The sequence below is a fragment of the Hypanus sabinus genome, unplaced genomic scaffold, assembly GCF_030144855.1.
Source record: "Hypanus sabinus isolate sHypSab1 unplaced genomic scaffold, sHypSab1.hap1 scaffold_341, whole genome shotgun sequence".
NCBI lineage: Eukaryota > Metazoa > Chordata > Chondrichthyes > Myliobatiformes > Dasyatidae > Hypanus > Hypanus sabinus.
Window position 1 is genome coordinate 347674 of NW_026781245.1, and position 19901 is coordinate 367574.

Genomic DNA, 19901 nt, shown 5'->3' on the forward strand with positions numbered 1-19901 from the left:
ACCCGGAGAGTGATTCAGACAGAGAGAGGGACACGTGACAAGATGGATTTGTTAGAGGTATTGGAGGTATTAAACAGGAAAGTAGAGGGGAGTAGGTGTATTTCAAAAAGCAGATTTGACCAGGATTTAAGTGTTCTGTTCCCTGTCATTGAGTTCCTTCCTGATCTGATGTAGGCCTTACACATGATGTTTCTTCTTATTATAGACTTCCAGTCATCCACAACTCCAGAGCCCCCAGGATCAGAGACAAGTGAGCCGAGTCTGGGTTTGACCAACCCCCCAGCAGGGTCTGCGAGCTCCGGTACAGATTCCCAGTCGGACACAACTCCAGAATCCTCAGGATCAGAGACGAGTGAGCTGAGTCTGGATTTGACCACCAGCCCAGCAGGGTCTGTGAGCTCAGGTACAGATTCTCAGTCAGACGCAACTTGAGAAGCCCAGGAAACAATGACAGGAGAGCCTGGTCTGGGTTTGACCAGCAGCCCAGCAGGGTCTCTGAGCTCAGGTATTCATGATGGGGTTTGTGAGGGTCAATGAATAGAATGATCTTTCCCTCCTTTCGAACTCGATATTCATCTGGACTTTGTCTGAGAGACGTGTCCACTCACAGAAACTCTGGGAGGGAGAGGTGGTGAATGGTGACGAGATGGTTTTTGTTTCTTTTCAAATCCGAGATCTCTTTGTTAAACTCTTGTTCCGGCGGCTACCCAATTTAATTCTACTTACCATTCCCTTCTGCTATGACTGTCCACAGCCTCCTCTGACTTCATGAGACCACCCTGAGGTTTGAAGAGCAACACCTCATAGTATGTCAGGGTCACCACCAACCTGATGGCATGAATATCGATTTCTCTTACATCCTGTAAATTCTTCTCCCTCCCACTTCCCTCTTTTTTCCGTTCCCATTATGGCTCTCCTCTCAGGCCTTTGCCTCTCCTCATCTGCCCATCTCCTCCCTCTGGTCCCCCACCTCCATTTATTTAATCCATTGTCCACTGTCTTGTCTCGTTGGATTTCTCCTTCTTCATCCCTTTACCTTTTCCACATATCACCTCCCAGCTTCTCGCATCTACTGCTCACGTTCCCAGACATCTTTTCACTGCCTGGCTTCACCTGTCACCTGCCAGCTTGTACACTCTCCACCTTCTTATTCGGGCTTCTGCTCCCTTCCTTTCCAGTCCTGAAGAAGTAACTTGGCCCAAAACTTTGACTGTTTATTCTCCTCCAGAGATGCTGATGGACCTTCAGCATTTTCTGTGCATTGTTCTGGATTCCTAGCATCCGGAGAAACACTCGTCTGTACAACTTCTTGTCCCTGTTGTGATGTTTAAGGTCTGTCAATCTCCTGTGTCTGTGTTACTTTGTTCCAGGCCTGGAGACTTCAACACTGGAACAGTCTACAGGATTGTCTACTGGAGAACACACCCAGGAACTGTCCTCTGTCCCAGCTGGAGACACATCCTCAGGTACCAAGTCTCATGTCGGTCTGTGTTCATTCAGTCTCTGTCACTCTGTGAGGTTGAACCTCCCATGGACCAGTTCACCTACTGGATGTACAGTGCATTGTGGGTAGGGGTGTGAATGGTGGAGTCAGTGGTTCCCCTCTCCTGTCTGTTGGGTTTGGTGAGTCGTGAGGGATGAGGCTCTGCTGGGTGTTGGAGCGAGTGGGGTGGGAGGAATGAACAGAGAGGGGTGGAGTGACTGAGAATGACACAGGACGGAGGGGAGGAGTGATGGAGGTGAGAGGGGAGCATGTCACAGAGTGGAAAGCAGGACTGACTATGAGGAGTTACACGGTGACTGATGAGACATAGAAACGACCGGAGTGTGATTTGAGTAATTCAGTACGTGGGCAGAAGGAAATGGGTGAAAACACACTGGAGAGAGGTGGGATGCTGGAGTGGGAGGAATGAGGAGAGTGAAGAGAGAGTGATGACTGTGTGAGGAGAATTGGGCAGAGAGATCAATGAGAGTGATGCTCCAACTGGTGGGAGGGAAGGAGAGACTGAAATGACTGATGCAGTCAGAGTGAATGCCGAGAGAGGGAGATGTGAGGAGAGGAATTTAAGAGTGAAAAACAGAGGTATTAAAGAGCAAAGGAGAGGGAAGCGTGTGTACTTTGAAGGACAGATTTGGACAGTGGTGAGGGGGGAGTAAATTTTGCCTACTGGACAGAGAAATCAATATTCATACCAATAGGAAGGAAGCTACCCATATATGGTGTTGCTCCTCCACATTGAGGGTGGCCTCATCTTGACCCAAGATGCACCTCCACACCTCTGCAAAATCTGTTCACATGTTGTGACTTTCCATTCCAAGACATGAGAGGTGTCCTCCTCAATTAAAGAACAGAGTACAAGATTGTGTAAACCAGCCCCGCAGCACCCTGACAGTGTTTGATGGTGTCAGGGGGAGTGTTATACAATCGATGGTCAAGAAGGAGTCTGTGGAGTGTTGTACAATCGATGGTCAAGAAGGAGTCTGTGGAGTGATGTACAATCGATGGTCAAGATGGTGTCGGGGGAGTGTTGTACAATCGATGGTCAAGATGGTGTCTGGGGAGTTTTGTACAATCGATGGTCAAGATGGTGTCTGGGGAGTTTTGTACAATCGATGGTCAAGATGGTGTCTGGGGAGTGATGTACAATCGATGGTCAAGATGGTGTCTGTGGAGTGTTGTACAATCGATGGTCAAGGTGGTGTCTGTAGAGTGTTGTACAATCGATGGTCAAGATGGTGTCTGGGGAGTGATGTACAATAGATGGTCAAGATGGTGTCTGGGGAGTTTTGTACAATCGATGGTCAAGATGGTGTCTGTGGAGTGATGTACAATCGATGGTCAAGATGGTGTCTGTGGAGTGTTGTACAATCGATGGTCAAGATGGTGTCTGTGGAGTGTTGTACAATCGATACTCAAAATGGTGTCTAGGGACTGTTGTAATATAGATGATCAAGATGGTGTCTGGAGAGTGTTGTACAATAGATGGTCAAGATGGTGTCTGGGGAGTGTTGTACAATCGATGGTTAAGATGGTGTCTGGGGAGTGTTGTACAATAGATGGTCAAGATGGTGTCTGGGGAGTGTTGTACAATCGATGGTTAAGATGGTGTCTGGAGAGTGTTGTACAATCGATGGTCAAGATGGTGTCTGGGGAATGTTGTACAATCGATGATCAAGATGGTGCCCGGCTGAGCTCTCCATCAACATCATGCCTCGGGTTTAGTTTATTTTTATAAGTTTGTGGAGATGGTATTGGGGCAGAGTGGGAAGTGTGTCATCAGGTTAGAATTTAGGGAGAGGGATGTGGAGGAGTCCAGGGATTTTGAAGATGTCCTCGATGGTGGGGTGGCCAGTGACCATGATGGAGCTGGTTGAGTTTACAACCCTCAGTAGCTTTTTTCAATCTTGTGCTTTGGCAGCTCCATATCAGACAGTGGTATAACCAGTTACAGTGCTCTCGATAGAAATCTGCTGTGTCTTCAGTTATAATTTATTATTATAAACTGATTATTATTAGAGCATTAAAACACATTATTAGAATATTAGAATTACTATGGCAAGAAGTACAGACAGACATTGTTTACCCTTCTTGCTGCCTCAGTAAAGCAGCCAGAGTAATCAAATACCCCACCCCGGACATTCTCTCATCTCCCCTCCCATCGGGCAGTAGATACGGAAGTCTGAAAGCACGTACCACCAGGCTCAAGGACAGCATCTACCCCCACTGTCATCAGACTCTTGAACAGACATCTTGTACGATAAGAGGATCTGTCCTGGGACCAGTATGTAAGTGTCATTACAAAGAAGGCATGGCAGCTCCTCGACTTTCTGAGAAGTTTGCACAGATTCAGTCTGTCACCTAAAGCTTTGACCAACTTCTATAGATGTGTGGTGGAGAGTATTTCTGACTGGTTTCATGACAGCCTGGTATGGAAACACCAATGCCCAAGATCAGAAAAGCAGTGAAAACAGCCCAGTCCATCACAGGAAAAGCCCTCCCCACCACTAAACACATCTACAAGCAGCATCCATCATCAAGGACCCCAGTATCCAGTCCATGCTGTCTTCTCACTGCTGCCATTGGGAAGGAGGTACAGGAGCCTTAGCTCCCACAGTTGTAAAGGCCACAGTGGGGAGGAAGGGAATGGGGAAGAGGGGAGGGGTAGGAGGGGAAAGACTGAGGTGGAGAGAAAACCATGGGGAGAGGAAGGAGAGTGGGGATGGGGCATCAGGAAAGGGAAAAGTGGAGAGAGACCTCAGGTGGGGGATGGGATAAATGTCTGGGATGTGGGGCGAAGTGAGGTGGTTGGAGATTGGGGGGAATGTTCTGCGGGGATGTCTTGGAAAAGGGAGTTGGGGGAGTTTCTGGAAGTTTCCGTCTAAGACACACACTTCCCTGACTTGGAAATACATTGCTGTTCCTTCAGCATCTCTGGGTCAAAACCCTGGAACTCCTGAAATCAATGTGGGTGTCCCCACACATCAAGGACTGCAGCAATTCAAGAAGTCAGCTCACCACCATCACCTTCTCCAGGGAACCTCTGGTGGGACAGTTAAACACTGGCTCAGCCTCTGAAACTCTCGTCCATTTTGATTGAAAAATAACAAAATTAGTGCTGCTTAGGGGTTGCTGAGGGTGGACGTGCAGATGGGGGTTGTGGTTGTCAGAGAAAGAGGCTGGGGAATGTGAGCTGTACATTAACACTGAACATCTGGAGTGGAGGAGGGATGCTGAGACAGGACTGGACTGGAGGAGGGATGCTGAGAGGGGACGTGGAGGGATGTTGAGACAGGACTGGAGTGGAGGAGGGATGTTGAGAGGGGACTGGAGTGCAGGAGGGATGTTGAGAGGGGAGTGGGGGGGGATGTTGAGAGGGGAGTGGAGTGGAGGGAGGATACTGAGAGGGGACAAGAGTGGAGGGGGGATGCTGAGAGGGGACTGGAGTGGAGGAGGAATGCTAAGAGGGGATTGGAGTGGAGGAGGGATGATGAAATGGGTAGGCCATCTAGAACAGTGATGCGGAAAAACTTTTTCACCCAGAGAGTGGTGGATATGTGGAATGCTCTGCCCCAGAAGGCAGTGGAGGCCAAGTCTCTGGATGCTTTCAAGAGAGAGTTAGATAGAGCTCTTATAGATAGCGGGGTCAAGGGATATGGGGAGAGGGCAGGAAAGGGGTACTGATTGTGGACGATCAGCCATGATCACAGTGAATGGTGGTGCTGGCTAGAGGGGCCGAATGGCCTACTCCTGCAGCTACTGTCAATTGTCTATTGAGAGTGGGCTGGAGCGGAGAAGGGAATCTGAGAGGCTGCTGGAGTGGAGGAGGGGTGTTGAGAGGGGACTGGAATGGAGGAGGGGTGTTGAGATGGTCTGGAATGGAGGGGTGATGCTGAGAGAGGGCTATGGACAGTGGGGGGTTGTGGAAGTTTCCAGATCTTTCTCTCCAAATTCCATATTGCCATGCCTTGGAAATACATTGCTGCTCCTTCAGTGTCACTGGGTCAAAACCCTGGAACTCCGGATCATCATTGTGGGTGTCCCCACACATCAAGGATTGCAACAGGCCAAGGACAGGCCACCACCACCACCTTCTCAAGGGAACCTCTGGAGGGGCAGTTCTACACTGGCTCAGCCTCTGAAACTCACGTCCCTTCGAGGAATAAAAATAAATATTGTTGCCCAGGGGTTGCTGAGGGTGGAAGAGCAGATGGGTGTTGTGATTGGCAGAGAAAGAGGATGGGGAACGTGAGCTGTACATTAACACTGAACATCGTTCTGTCCCTCAGTCACAGACTCCACACTCGGTGATCCGTGTGTGACCCACACCGTCCTGGATCAGCCCTGGAGGAGCACGGATTGTTCCAACACTGAGTGTACCGGTGGACAATGGATGGGTGATGGAAATCTTACAGTGGGATGGTACAGATTTAACAGGTAAAGTAAGAAGATAATCACTGAGAAACTGGACACAGAAGGGGAATGTAAACAGGGGAACAAGGGGTGTGTGAATGGGAAATGCAGGGAGACCGGGATCATCAGTGACTACACTGAGATGGGGAGTAAATACAGGGAGATGGGAGATCACACATTCTCAGGGTAGAGACAAGGGGGAGGTACAACAGAGAGGAAATTCCCAGGATTGGGGGTTATTGACCAGAGACAGGGTGAGTGTCATTTCCGATGTCTCTCTGAATGAATAAACTCCCTCAGATCAGGGACTGACTCTCTGATTGTTGTTTCAGTTCCGGAGGATGGAAGATTCCGGAGACGGTCGTTCCCCAGGATCACTGCTCCGGGGAGAAACCAGGCTGGTTAAACGGTAGGGTCAGAGTTTACATCAGTGGGGCTCGGTTATTTTTGGGGAGGGTCAAACTGATGACCTGGATCTCTTCAGATAGGTTTCAGTGAGATCCCCCAGACGTTTGACAAGGTCCCTCATGGGAGGCTCATTCAGAAGATGAAGGTGCTGCTGCGGGGAGGGTGGGGTGGAGAGGGAGAGGGCAGCAGCTCAGTGCTGACTGAGGCCGGACCGGACCGTGGGTTGTGAACCACTGATTTACAGTGGGTCCTGATTCACATTCCTCGCTGTACTGTGGGACCGGGTACATTTTACAGTGTTTATAAATCTCATTCCAGGTCCCCATCCCAACGTGGGAGAGGGGGAGGTGACCAGGACCGTCTGCTTCACTGTGGGTGAAAACACCTGTCCCTGGAGACGGGAGATCAGGGTGAAAAACTGCTCCGGTTACTTTGTGTATCGGTTGTGGCCGACTCCCTGGAGTACCGCTGTGTACTGTACAGGTAGGTCACCGTTCCCCAGAGACACAGCAGTGTGGTAGTTGTGGGGAAATTCTGGGACGTCCTGAGTCACCAACACACACCACGGGCTGAGTTTTCCAGTCGGCTGCCCTGCCCGTGGTCTGTGATCACCTTTCCCGTATCCCCCTTCACACCGGGGTCAGAATGAAACTGCCCAGTCTGACCTGTGACAGAGATCATAGAACACAGAACAGTACAGCACAGCACAGGCCCTTCGGCCCACAATGCTGTGTCAGCTCCCGGGAGAGAGTCTACCCATCCCCTGGAGTGAGGGAGGGTGAGGCTGACAGGAAATGGAAGGAGTGAGGGGAGGGTGGAGTAAGGCTGAGGAAATGGAGGGAGTGAGGGGAGGGTGGAGTGAGGCTGACTGGAAATGGAGGGAGTGAGGGGTGAGAGTGAGGGGAGGGTGGAGTGAGGCTGACAGGAAATGGAGGGAGTGAGGGGAGAGGGTGTGGGGAAGGAAGGGAGGGGCAGAGGGGACGGGGAGGGGTAAGAGGGAGAGGGAGAGGGAGGGGGAGGGGCAGTGGGGACGGGGAGGGGTAAGAGGGAGAGGCCTGATTTTATCTGCTCCGATCGCCGATACAGAAATCTCAAAACGTTGTTTAAATTTTCTCCGGTTCCACAACAAGTGAAGTGTCGGTGGCGACTGCAGCCCCTCCATTTGTAAAACTGTTAGCAAACACCAAAACAACACAAACTCAGTTTTTTCCGATTATCTTCGATTCTCCCGGAGAAAACGTTTGATATTTCCAGACCAACTCCTGACACTATGTCATGGTCTTTATATTCATACGTCCCGGGGGTTTCTAATAACGAAACATATTCTGGAAGAATAGAATTTCATTGACAACAGCAGCAAAACCACACGAGTCTCACAGGGCCAGGCTTCTCGATGTTTCTCGATCTTTCTCAGATTTCTGCGCATGCTCAGAACTCTCTCCAATCAGGGACTTTCACGTCATATCTCCACCCCAGGGAGCGCCCGAGGTGTGGGGGAGGGGGAGGGGTAGAGGGGAGGGGGAGAGAGGGGGAGGGGCAGAGGGGCAGAGGGGAGGGGGAGAGGGGGGAAGGGCAGAGGGGAGGGGGAGAGGGGGAGGGGCAGAGGGGAGGGGGAGAGAGGGGGAGGGGCAGAGGAGCAGAGGGGAGGGGGAGAGAGGGGGAAGGGCAGAGGGGAGGGGGAGAGGGTGAGTGGGAGGGGCAGAGGGGAAGGGGAGGGAGGGAGATGGGTTGCGGTGGGGAGAGGGGAGGAGGGCATGGGGAGAGGCCGAGGGGAGAGGGAGATGGTGAGGGTCTGAGTGGAGGGGGAGATGGTGAGGGTCTGAGGGGAGGGGGAGACGGGGAGAGATTAGTGAAAGGGACACTCCAACTGGGGGAAGGAAGGAGTGACTGACCGGAGAGTGATTCAGACAGAGAGAGGGACACGTGACAAGATGGATTTGACCGACAAGGGTTGGAGGTATTAAACAGGAAATTAGAGGGGATCAGAGACTAGTGAGCCGAGTCTGGGTTTGACCACCACCCCAGCAGGGTCTGCGAGCTCCGGTACAGATTCCCAGTTGGACACAACTCAGGAAATCCGGATATCAGTGACTGGAGAGCCTGATTCGGGTTTGACCAACACCCCAGCAGGGTCTGCGTGCTCTGGTACAGATTCCCAGTCGGACACAACTCAGGAAATCCGGATATCAGTGACTGGAGAGCCTGATTCGTGTTTGACCAACCCCCCAGCAGGGTCTGCGAGCTCCGGTAACTGTGAAGGGATCATTGAAGGGAACGATCTTTCTCTCCTTCAGTCCCAAATAACAATCGGGTAACAATAGACAATAGACAATAGGTGCAGAAGTAGTCCTTTCGGCCCTTCGAGCCTGCACCGACATTTTGAGATCATAGCTGATCAATTCCTATCAATACTCGGTTCCTGCCTTGTCCCTATATCCCTTGATTCCCCTATCCATAAGATACCTATCTAGCTTCTTCTTGAAAGCATCCAGAGAATTGGCCTCCACTGCCTTCCGAGGCAGTGCATTCCAGACCCCCACAACTCTCTGGGAGAAGAAGTTTTTCATTAACTCTGTCCTAAATGACCTACCCCTTATTCTCAAACCATGCCCTCTGGTACTGGACTCTCCCAGCATCTAGAACATATTTCCTGCCTCTACCTTGTCCAATCCCTTAATAACCTTATATGTTGCAATCAGATCCCCTCTCAATCTCCTTAATTCCAGCGTGTACAATCCCAGTCTCTCTAACCTCTCTGCGTAAGACAGTCCAGACATCCCAGGAATTAACCTCGTGAATCTACGCTGCATTTCCTCTACAGCCAGGATGTCCTTCCTTAACCCTGGAGACCAAAACTTTACACTTTACTGCAGGTGTGGTCTCACCAGGGCTCTGTACAAATGCAAGAGGATTTCCTTGCTCTTGTACTCAATCCCCTTTGTAATAAAGGCCAACATTCCATTAGCCTTCTTCACTGCCTGCTGCACTTGCTCATTCACCTTCAGTGACTGGTGAACAAGGACTCCGAGATCTCTTTGTATTACTCCCTTACCCAACTCTATACCGTTCAGATAATAATCTGCCTTCCTGTTCTTACTCCCAAAGTGAATAACCTCACACTTATTCACATTAAACGCCATCTGCCAAGTATCTGCCCACTCACCCAGCCTATCCAAGTCACCCTGAATTCTCCTAACATCCTCATCACATGTCACACTGCCACCCAGCTTAGTATCATCAGCAAATTTGCTGATGTTATTTTTTATGCTTTCATCCAAATCGTTAACGTAAATTGTAAACAGCTGTGGTCCCAATGCCGAGCCCTGTGGCACCCCACTAGTCACCACCTGCCATTCCGAGAAACACCCATTCACTGCTACCCTTTACTTTCTATCTGCCAACCAGTTTTCTATCCATGTCAATGTCTTCCCCCTGATGCCCTGAGCTTTGATTTTACCCACCATTCTCCTATGTGGGACCTTATCAAATGCCTTCTGAAAATCGAGGTACGCTACATCCACTGGATCTCCCCCGTCTAACTTTCTGGTTACATCCTCGAAAAACTCCAACAGATTAGTCAAGCATGATTTACCCTTGGTAAATCCATGCTGGCTCAGCCCAATCCTATCACTGCTATCTGGATATGCCACTATTTCATCCTTAATAATGGACTCTAGCATCTTTCCCACCACCGATGTCAGGCTGACAGGTCGATAGTTCTCTGTTTTCTCCCTCCCTCCTTTCTTAAAAAGTGGGATAACATTAGCCATTCTCCAATCCTTAGGAACTGATCCTGAATCTAAGGAACATTGGAAAATGATTACCAATGCATCCGCAATTTCCAGGGCCACCTCCTTTAGTACTCTCGGATGCAGATCATCTGGACCTGGGGATTTGTCAGCCTTCAGTCCCATCAGTCTTCTCATCACCGTTTCCTTCCGAATGTCAATCTGTTTCATTTCCTTTGTTACCCTATGTCCTTGGCCCATCCATACATCTGGGAGATTGCTTGTGTCTTCCTTAGTGAAAACAGATCTAAAGTACTCATTAAATTCTTCTGCCATTTCTCTGTTTCCCATAACAATTTCACCCAATTCATTCTTCAAGGGCCCAACATTGTTCTTAACCATCTTCTTTCTCTTCACATACCTAAAAAAGCTTTTGCTATCTTCCTTTATATTCCTGGCTAGCTTACGTTCGTACCTCATTTTTTCTCCCTGTATTGTCTTTTTAGATAAGTTCTGTTGTTCCTTAAAAAGTTCCCAATCATCTGTGCTCCCACTCACCTTAGCTCTGTCATATTTCCTTTTTTTTAATGCTATGCAGTCTCTGACTTCCTTTGTCAGCACTGAGGCCCCTTTCCCCCCTTTGAATCCTTCCTTCTCTGGGGGATGAACTGATTTTGCACCTTGTGCATTATTCCCAAGAATACCTGCCATTGCTGTCCCACTGTCTTTTCTGCTAGGCTATCCGTCCAATCAACTTTGGCCAGCTCCTCCCTCATGGCCAACAGGGTTTCCCCTGTTCAACTGCAACACTGACACCTCCGAGCTGCCCTTATCCTTCTCAAATTGCAGATAAAAGCTTATCATATTGTGATCACTACCTCCTAATGGCTCCTTTACTGCGAGATCGCTTAACAAATCCTGTTCATTACATAACACTAAATCCAGAATAGTCTTGTCCCTGGTCGGCTCTCGTACAAGTTGTTCCAAGGATGCATCCCGTAGGCACTCTACAAACTCCCTATCCTGCGGTCCAGCACCAACCTGATTCTCCCAGTTCACCTGCATGTTGAAATCCCCCATAACTACTGCGATATTACATTTGCTACATGCCAATGTTAACTCCCTATTCAACTTGCACCCAATATCCATGCTACTGTTTGGTGGCCTGCAGACAACACCCATTTGGGTCCTTTTGCCCTTACTGTTCCTCAGTTCTATCCACACAGACTCTACTTCTCCTGACCCTATGTCCCCCCCCCTTGCAAAGGACTGAATCTCATTCCTCTCCAACAGGGCCACCCCAACCCCTCTGCCCACATTTCTGTCCCTACGATAGCACGTACACCCTTTTACATTCATTTCCCAGGTCTGATCTCCCTGCGGCCATGTCTCCGTTATTCCAACAACATCATAGTTACCCATTCGCACCTGGGCTTCAAGCTCATCTGCCTTATTCCTGACACTTCGTGCATTCAGATATAGAATTTTTAACCCATTTCTCCTCTCTCTGTTTGAATCGCTGCCTATTGTGCCTAACCCAGCTCCACGAACTCCCATCGGGCTATACCCCCCCCCCCCAGAATTTTGTTGTCCTTCCTACATTTACTTATTCTTTCAACACATTTAACTCCATGTTCTGTCAGACCATCCCTCTGTACACGAGTCCTCCTTATCACTTGTTCCGCCCCACCATCCTCTACGACACACTTAATATTCTGGAACCGTGTAGTCCCCACCTGTCCATTATTCTTCCTCTCGCTATCCTCTCTCACACTCTGGATCCCGGCCTCCTGCAAATTTAGTTTAACCCCCCCCCCCCCCCGAAGAAACTCTAGCAAACTTCCCTGCAAGAATGTTAGTACCATTCCAGTTCATGTGTAAACCGTCTCTTCGGAACAGATCCCACCTTCCCTGGAACAAAGCCCAATTATCTACAAACCTGAAGCCCTCCCTCCTGCACCATCCTCTCAGCCACGTATTAATCTTTATAAACTTCCTGTTTCTTGCCTCACTCGCACGTGGCACAGGTAGCAATCCTGAGATCACTGAAGGGAACGATCTTTCTCTCCTTCAGCCCCAAATATTCTCCTGGGCTTTGACTGAGAGTAGTGACCGGTCACAGACATTCACCAGGGAGAGTTGCTGAATAGAGACTGGATGGTTTTGGTATCTCTTCAGATCAGAGACCTCCTTTTCAAATTGTTGTCCCAGTGGCTACCCATTTCAATTCAACTTCCCATTCCCATTCCCACGTGTCTGTCCAAGGACTCCTGCACTCACCTGATGAGGCCAGAATCAGGATGGAGGGGTAACACCTCACATTACTTCTGGGACGGGAGTGGAGAAGGGACTGGACTGGAAGAGGGATGCTGAGAGGGGATTAGAGAGGTGGCGGGATGTTGAGAGGGGAATAGAGAGGCGGGGGGATGTTGAGAGGGGGCTGGAGTGGAGGAGGGATGCTGAGAGGGGACTGGAGTGGAGGAGAGATGTTGAGACAGGACTGGACTGGTGGAGGGATGCTGAGAGGGGAGTGGAGTGGAGGAGGGATGATGAAATGAGTCGGCCATTTAGAACAGAGATGCGGAAAAACTTATTTCACCCAGAGAGTGGTGGAGATGTGGAATGCTCTGCCCCAGAAGGCAGTGGGGGCCAAGTCTCTGGATGCTTTCAAGAGAGAGTTAGATAGAGCTCTTATTGATAGCGGGGTGAAGGGAGAGGCAGGAACGGGGTACTGATTGTGGACGATCAGCCATGATCACAGTGAATGGCGGTGCAGGCTAGAGGGGCCGAATGGCCTACTCCTGCACCTACTGACAATTGTGTTGGGGCTGGAGCGGAGGAGGGGTGTTGAGAGGGGCTGCAGTGGAGGGGTGATGTTGAGAGAGGGCTATGGACAGTGGGGGGTTGTGGAAGTTTCCAGATCTTTCCCTCCAAGTTCCATATTGCCATGCCTTGGAAATACATTGCTGCTCCTTCAGTGTCACTGGGTCAAAACCCTGGAACTCCGGATCATCATTGTGGGTTTCCCCACACATCAAGGATTGCAACAGGCCAAGGACAGGCCACCACCACCACCTTCTCAAGGGAACCTCTGGAGGGGCAGTTCTACACTGGCTCAGCCTCTGAAACTCACGTCCCTTCGAGGAATAAAAATAAATATTGTTGCCCGGGGGTTGCTGAGGGTGGAAGTGCAGATGGGGTTTGTGGTTGGCAGAGAAAGAGGATGGGGAACGTGAGCTGCACATTAACACTGAACATCGTTCTGTCCCTCAGTCACAGACTCCACACTCGGTGATCCGTGTGTAAACCACACCGTCCTGGATCAGCCCTGGAGGAGCACGGATTGTTCCAACACTGAGTGTACCCATGGACAATGGATGGGTGATGTAAATCTTGAAGTGGGATGGTACAGATTTGACAGGTAAAGTGAGGAGATAATCACTGAGAAACTGGACACAGAAGGGGAATGTAAACAGGGGAACAAGGGGTGTGTGAATGGGAAATGCAGGGAGACCGGGATCATCAGTGACTACACTGAGATGGGGAGTAAATACAGGGAGAGGGGAGATCCCACATTCTCGGGGTCGAGACAAGGGGGAGGTACAACAGACTGGGAATTCCCAGGATTGGGGGGTTATTGACCAGAGACAGGGTACGGACAGGGTGAGTGTAATTTCCCATGTCTCTCTGAGTGAATAAACTCCCTCAAATCAGGGACTGACTCTCTGGTTGTTGTTTCAGTTCTGGAGGATGGAAGATTCCCGAGACGGTCATTCCATACTATCGCTGCTCCGGGGAGAAACCAGGCTGGTTAAACGGTAGGGTCAGAGTTTACATCAGTGGGGCTCGGTTATTTTTGGGGAGGGTCAAACTGAAACCCGGATCTCTTCAGATAGGTTTCAGTGAGATCGCCCAGATGCTTGACAAGGTCCCTCATGGGGGGCTCATTCAGAAGATGAAGGTGCTGCTGCGGGGAGGGTGGGGTGGAGAGGGAGAGGGCAGCAGCTCAGTGCTGACTGAGGCCGGACCGGACCGTGGGTTGTGAACCACTGATTTACAGTGGGTCCTGATTCACATTCCCCGCTGTACTGTGGGACCGGGTACATTTTACAGTGTTTATAAATCTCATTCCAGGTCCCCATCCCAACGTGGGAGAGGGGGAGGTGACCAGGACCGTCTGCTTCACTGTGGGTGAAAACACCTGTCCCTGGAGACGGGAGATCAGGGTGAAAAACTGCTCCGGTTACTTTGTGTATCGGTTGTGGCCGACTCCCTGGAGTACCGCTGTGTACTGTACAGGTAGGTCACCGTTCCCCAGAGACACAGCAGTGTGGTAGTTGTGGGGAAATTCTGGGACGTCCTGAGTCACCAACACACACCACGGGCTGAGTTTTCCAGTCGGCTGCCCTGCCCGTGGTCTGTGATCACCTTTCCCGTATCCCCCTTCACACCGGGGTCAGAATGAAACTGCCCAGTCTGACCTGTGACAGAGATCATAGAACACAGAACAGTACAGCACAGCACAGGCCCTTCGGCCCACAATGCTGTGTCAGCTGCCGGGAGAGAGTCTACCCATCCCCTGGAGTGAGGGAGGGTGAGGCTGACAGGAAATGGAGGGAGTGAGGGGAGGGTACAGTGAGACTGACAGGAAATGGAGGGAGTGAGGCTGACAGGAAATGGAGGGAGTGAGGGGTGAGAGTGAGGGGAGGGTGGAATGAGGCTGACAGGAAATGGAGGGAGCAGTGGTGAGAGTGAGGGGAGGGAGGAGTGAGGCCGACAGGAAATGGAGGGAGCAGGGGTGAGATTGAGGGGAGGGAGGATTGAGGCTGACAGGAATGGAGGGAGTGAGGGGAGGGTGGAGTGAGGCTGACAGGAAATGGAGGGAGCAGGCGTGAGGTTGAGGGGAGGGTGGAGTGAGGCTGACAGGAAATGGAGGGAGTGAGGGGAGGGTGGAGTGAGGCTGACAGGAAATGGAGGGAGTGAGAGGAGGGTGGAGTGAGACTGACAGGAAATGGTGGGAGCACGGGTGAGAGTGAGGGGAGGGTGGAGTGAGGCTGACAAGAAATGCAGGGAAGCAGGGGTGAGAGTGAGGAGAGGTTGGAGTGAGGCTGACTGGAAATGGAGGGAGTGAGGGGAGGGTGGAGTGAGGCTGTCAGGAAATGGAGTGAGGGGAGAGGGTGGAGTGAGGCTGACAGGAAATGGAGGGAGAAGGGGTGAGAGTGAGGGGAGGGTGGAGTGAGGCTGACAAAAAATGGAGGGAGTGAGGCTGACAGGAAATGGAGGGAGTGAAGGGAGGGTGCAGTGAGGCTGACAGGAAATGGAGTGAGGGGAGGGTGGAGTGAGGCTGACAAAAAATGGAGGGATTGAGGGGAGCGGAGTGAGGTTGACTGGAAATGGAGGGAGTGAGAGGAGGGTGGAGTGGGGCTGACAGGAAATGGAGGGAGTGAGGGGAGGGTGGAGTGAAGCTGACAGGAAATGGAGGGAGTGAGGGGAGAGGGTGGAGTGAGACTGACAGGAAATGGAGGGAGTGAGGGGAGGGTGGAGTGAGACTGACAGGAAATGGAGGGAGTGAGGGGAGAGGGTGGAGTGAGACTGACAGGAAATGGAGGGAGTGAGGGGAGGGTGGAGTGAGACTGACAGGAAATGGAGGGAGTAAGGGGAGAGGGTCTTACACGTCATATCTCCACCACAGGGAGCGCCCGAGGTGTAGGGGAGAGGGGGAGGGGCAGAGGGGAAGGGAGGAGGGAGGCTGAGGGGAGGGAGATGGGCAAAGGGGAGGGGGAGAGAGGGGGAGGGGCAGAGGGGGTGAGAGAGGGAGGGGCAGAGGGGAGGGAGAGAGGGATGCTGAGGGGAGGGGGAGAGGTGGGGAGAGGGAGAGGGAAAGAGGGAGATGCAGAGGACAGGGGAGATGGGGAGTGGTCAAGAAGAGTGGGAGATGGTGAGGGGTCGAGGGGAAGGGGAGAGGGAGATGCAGACGGGAAGGGGAGATGGAGAGTGGGAGTGACGTTGAGGCCGAGGGGAGAGGTAGATGGTGAGGGGAGAGATAGATGGTGAGGGGAGAGGAAAGGAGGAGACAGGGAGATGCAGAGGGGAATGGGAGACAGGGAGTGGGAGTGGGAGTGACGTTGAGGCCGAAGGGAGAGGGAGATGTTGAGGGTCTGAGGAGAGGGGGAGATGGTGAGGGCCCGAGGAAAGGGGGAGACAGGGAGATGCAGAGGGGAATGGGAGACAGGGAGTGGGAGTGGGAGTGACATTGAGGCCGAGGGGAAAGGGAGATGGTGAGGGTCTGAGGAGAGGGGGAGATGGTGAGGGTCCGAGGAAAGGGGGAGACGGGGAGATGCAGAGGGGAAGAGGAGACGGGGAGAGATTAGTGAAAGGGACACTCCAACTGGGGGAAGGAAGGAGTGACTGACCGGAGAGTGATTCAGACAGAGAGAGGGACATGTGACAAGATGGATTTGACCGACAAGGGTTGTAGGTATTAAACAGGAAATTAGAGGGGATCAGAGACAAGTGAGCGGAGTCTGGGTTTGACCATCACCCCAGCAGGGTCTGCAAGCTCCGGAACAGATTCCCAGTCGGACACAACTCAGGAAATCCGGGTATCAGTGACTGGAGAGCCTGATTCGGGTTTGACCAACCCCCCCCCCCCCACTCCCCCCAGCAGGGTCTTCGAGCTCGGGTAACTGTGATGGGGATCATTGAAGGGAACGATCTTTCTCTCCTTCAGCCCCAAATATTTATCTGGGCTTTGACTGAGAGTAGTGACTGGTCACAGAGATTCACCAGGGAGAGTTGCTGAACAGGGACTGGATGGTTTTGGTATCTCTTCAGATCACGGACCTCCTTTCCAAATTGTTGTCCCAGTGGCTACCATTTCAATTCAACTCCCCATTCCCATTCCCACGTGTCAGTCCAAGGACTCCTGCACTCACCTGATGAGGCCAGAATCAGGATGGAGGGGTAACACCTCACATTCCTTCTGGGTAGCCTCCATCCTGACGACATAAACATTGATTTCTGTAATTCCCGGTAATTTCCATCCCTACCACTTCTCTCGATTTCCATCCCCACTCCGGTCCCATCTTGGTCCTTCTCTTCTCCTCACCTGTCCATCATCTCCCTCTGTTCCCCCTCCTCCAATCCTCCCCCCTTGTCTCTCAAATCCTTCTCCTCACATTCCCCTCTCTCAGCATTCACTCTGTCTGCATCACTCTCTTTTCAGTCTCTCCATCCCTCCCTCCAGTTGATCCCTCTCCCTCTCACTGATCTCTCTGCCCAACTCTCCTCACACAATCATCACTCTCTCTTCACTCGCCTCTTTCCTCCCACTCCAGCATCCCACCTCTCTCTCCATCCCTCTCTCCTGTGTGTTTTCACCCATTTCCTTCTGTCCACGTACTGAATTACTCAAATCCCACTCCGGTCGTTTCTATGTCTCATCAGCCACCGTGTAACTCCTCACAGTCATTCCTCCCTCCTCACTGTGACCATCCTCCCCTCCCACCTCCATCACACCTCCCCTTTCTCTGTGTCCACCCCTCTCTGCCCTATTGTGTTTGAGCGGTGGACTGACAGGCTGGATTGCGTGTGTCTGTACACTGCCGGGAGACAGTACCATCGACTGCTGGACATTGTCTCTCAGGGACTTGGACTTGAGCCTCCTGTTCCTGCCATTGAGTTCCTTCCTGATTGAATGTAAAACTTGTTTACTACTTTACCCTTCCATTGTATCTTTACTTATTGCAGAACCTCTGTCGGACACAACTGAGGAACGCCAGGGATCGGTGACCGGAGAGCCTGGTCCAGGGTTGACCACCAGCCCAGCAGGGTCTGTGAGCTCAGGTACAGATTCCCAGTCAGACACAACTTGGGAAGCCCAGGAAACAATGACAGGAGAGCCTAGTCTGGGTTTGACCAGCAGCCCAGCAGGGTCTCTGAGCTCAGGTATTCGTGATGGGGTTTGTGAGGGTCAATGAACAGAACAACCTTTCCCTCCTTTGGTCCTCGATATTCATCTGGACTTTGTCTGAGAGATGTGTCCACTCACAGAAATTTTGGGAGGGAGAGGTGGTGAATGGTGACTAGATGGTTTTGGTTTCTTTTCAAATCAGAGATCTCTTTGTTAAATTCTTGTTTCGGTGGCTACCCAATTTAATTCTCCTTACCATTCCCTTCTGATATGACTGTCCACGGCCTCCTCTGACTTGATGAGATCACCTCCTGCCTTGAAGAGCAACACCTCATAGTCTGTCAGGGTCACCACCAACCTGATGGCATGAATATCGATTTCTCTTACATCCTGTAAATTCTTCTCCCTCCCACTTCCCTCTTTTTCCACTCCCATTCTGGCTCCCTTCTCAGCCCTTCCCCTCTCCTCATCTGCCCATCTCCTCCCTCTGGTCCCCCTCCTCCATCTATTTAATCCATTGTCCACTGTCCTGTCTTGTTGGATTTCACCTGCTTCATCTCTTTACCTTTTCCGCATATCACCTCCCAGCTTCTCGCATCATCCTGATCACACACCCAGACATCTTCTCACTGCCTGGCTTCTCCTATCACCTGCCAGCTTGTACACTCTCCACCTTCTTATTCGGGCTTCTGCCCCCTTCCATTCCAGTCCTGAAGAAGTAATTTGGCCCAAAACTTCGACTGTTTATTATCCTCCAGAGATGCTGATGGACCTTCAGCATTTTCTGTGAATTGTTTTGGATTCCCAGCATCTGGAGAAATGCTCGACTGTACAACTGCTTGTCCCTGTTGTGATGTTTAAGGTCTGTCAATCTCCTGTGTCTGTGTTACTTTGTTCCAGGCCTGGAGACTTCAACACTGGATCAGTCTACAGGAATGTCTACTGGAGAACACACACAGGAACTGTCCTCTGTCCCAGCGGGAGACACATCCTCAGGTACCAAGTCTCATGTCCGTCTGTGTTCATTCAGTCTCTGTCACTCTGTGGCATTGAACCTCCCATGGACCAGTTCACCTACTGGAGGTACAGTGCATTGTGGGTAGGGGTGTGAATGATGGAGTCAGTGGTTCCTCTCTCCTGTCTGTTGGGTTTGGTGAGTCGTGAGGGATGAGGCTCTGTTGGGGGTTGGAGAGAGTAGTCTGGGAGGAATGAGTGGAGAGGTGTGGAGTGACTGAGTGGTACTGGAGGGAGGGGAGGAGTGATGGAGGTGAGAGAGGAGGATGGTCGCAGAGAGGAAGGAAGGAATGACTGTGAAGAGTTACACGGTGACTGATGAGGCATAGAAATGACTGCAGTGGGAATTGAAGAGAGAGAGAGGTGGGTTGGTGGAGTGGGAGGAATGAGGCGAGTGAAGAGAGAGTGATGACTGTGTGAGGAGAGTTGGGCAGAGAGATCAGTGAGAGTGACACTCCAACTGGAGGGAGGGATGGAGAGACTGAAAAGAGAGTGATGCAGACAGAGTAAATGCCGGGAGGGAGATGTGAGGAGAGGGATTTGAGAGTGAAGGTTAGAGGTATTACAGAGCAAAGGATAGGGGAGTGTGTTTATTTCAGTGGACAGATTTGGATGCTGTTGATGGATGGGGGAATTAACTTTTGCTTACTGGAAGGAGAGATCGATATTCATACGAATAGGTAGGAGGCTACCCGTATAAGGTGTTGCTCCTCCACATTGAGGGTGGCTCATCTTGACCCAAGATGCACCTCCACACCTCTGCAACATCTGTTCACAGGTTGTGGCTTTCCATTCCAAGACATCAGAGATGTCCTCCTCATTTGAAGAACAGAGTTTTCCCTCCCTCACCCACAACTCCTCCATTTCACATGCATCTGCACTCACTCTACCTTCCCACCATCATAATAGTGATGGAGTCGTTCTTGTC

General features: G+C 51.2%; 2 protein-coding genes across 4 annotated transcripts in view; both read left to right on the plus strand.

The window, feature by feature from the left end:
* LOC132388533 (uromodulin-like) overlaps nucleotides 1-6840 on the plus strand; it is a 96603-nt gene extending 89763 nt beyond the window's left edge. The window contains exons 5-9 of the mRNA XM_059960899.1: nucleotides 206-403; nucleotides 1371-1466; nucleotides 5788-5935; nucleotides 6244-6320; nucleotides 6638-6840. Coding sequence (XP_059816882.1) covers nucleotides 206-403; nucleotides 1371-1466; nucleotides 5788-5935; nucleotides 6244-6320; nucleotides 6638-6840 — 722 coding nt within the window. The remainder of the gene's footprint in view (nucleotides 1-205; nucleotides 404-1370; nucleotides 1467-5787; nucleotides 5936-6243; nucleotides 6321-6637) is intronic.
* Nucleotides 6841-13349: 6509 nt separating this feature from the next.
* LOC132388534 (uncharacterized transmembrane protein DDB_G0289901-like) overlaps nucleotides 13350-19901 on the plus strand; it is a 91740-nt gene continuing 85188 nt past the window's right edge. For 2 of the 3 annotated variants that reach the window (XM_059960900.1, XM_059960901.1), the window contains exons 1-5: nucleotides 13350-13468; nucleotides 13789-13865; nucleotides 14182-14346; nucleotides 17797-17994; nucleotides 18860-18955. In XM_059960900.1, coding sequence (XP_059816883.1) covers nucleotides 13425-13468; nucleotides 13789-13865; nucleotides 14182-14346; nucleotides 17797-17994; nucleotides 18860-18955 — 580 coding nt within the window. In that variant the 5' untranslated portion in view covers nucleotides 13350-13424. The remainder of the gene's footprint in view (nucleotides 13469-13788; nucleotides 13866-14181; nucleotides 14347-17796; nucleotides 17995-18859; nucleotides 18956-19901) is intronic. The other variant, XM_059960902.1, reaches the window with a different exon arrangement.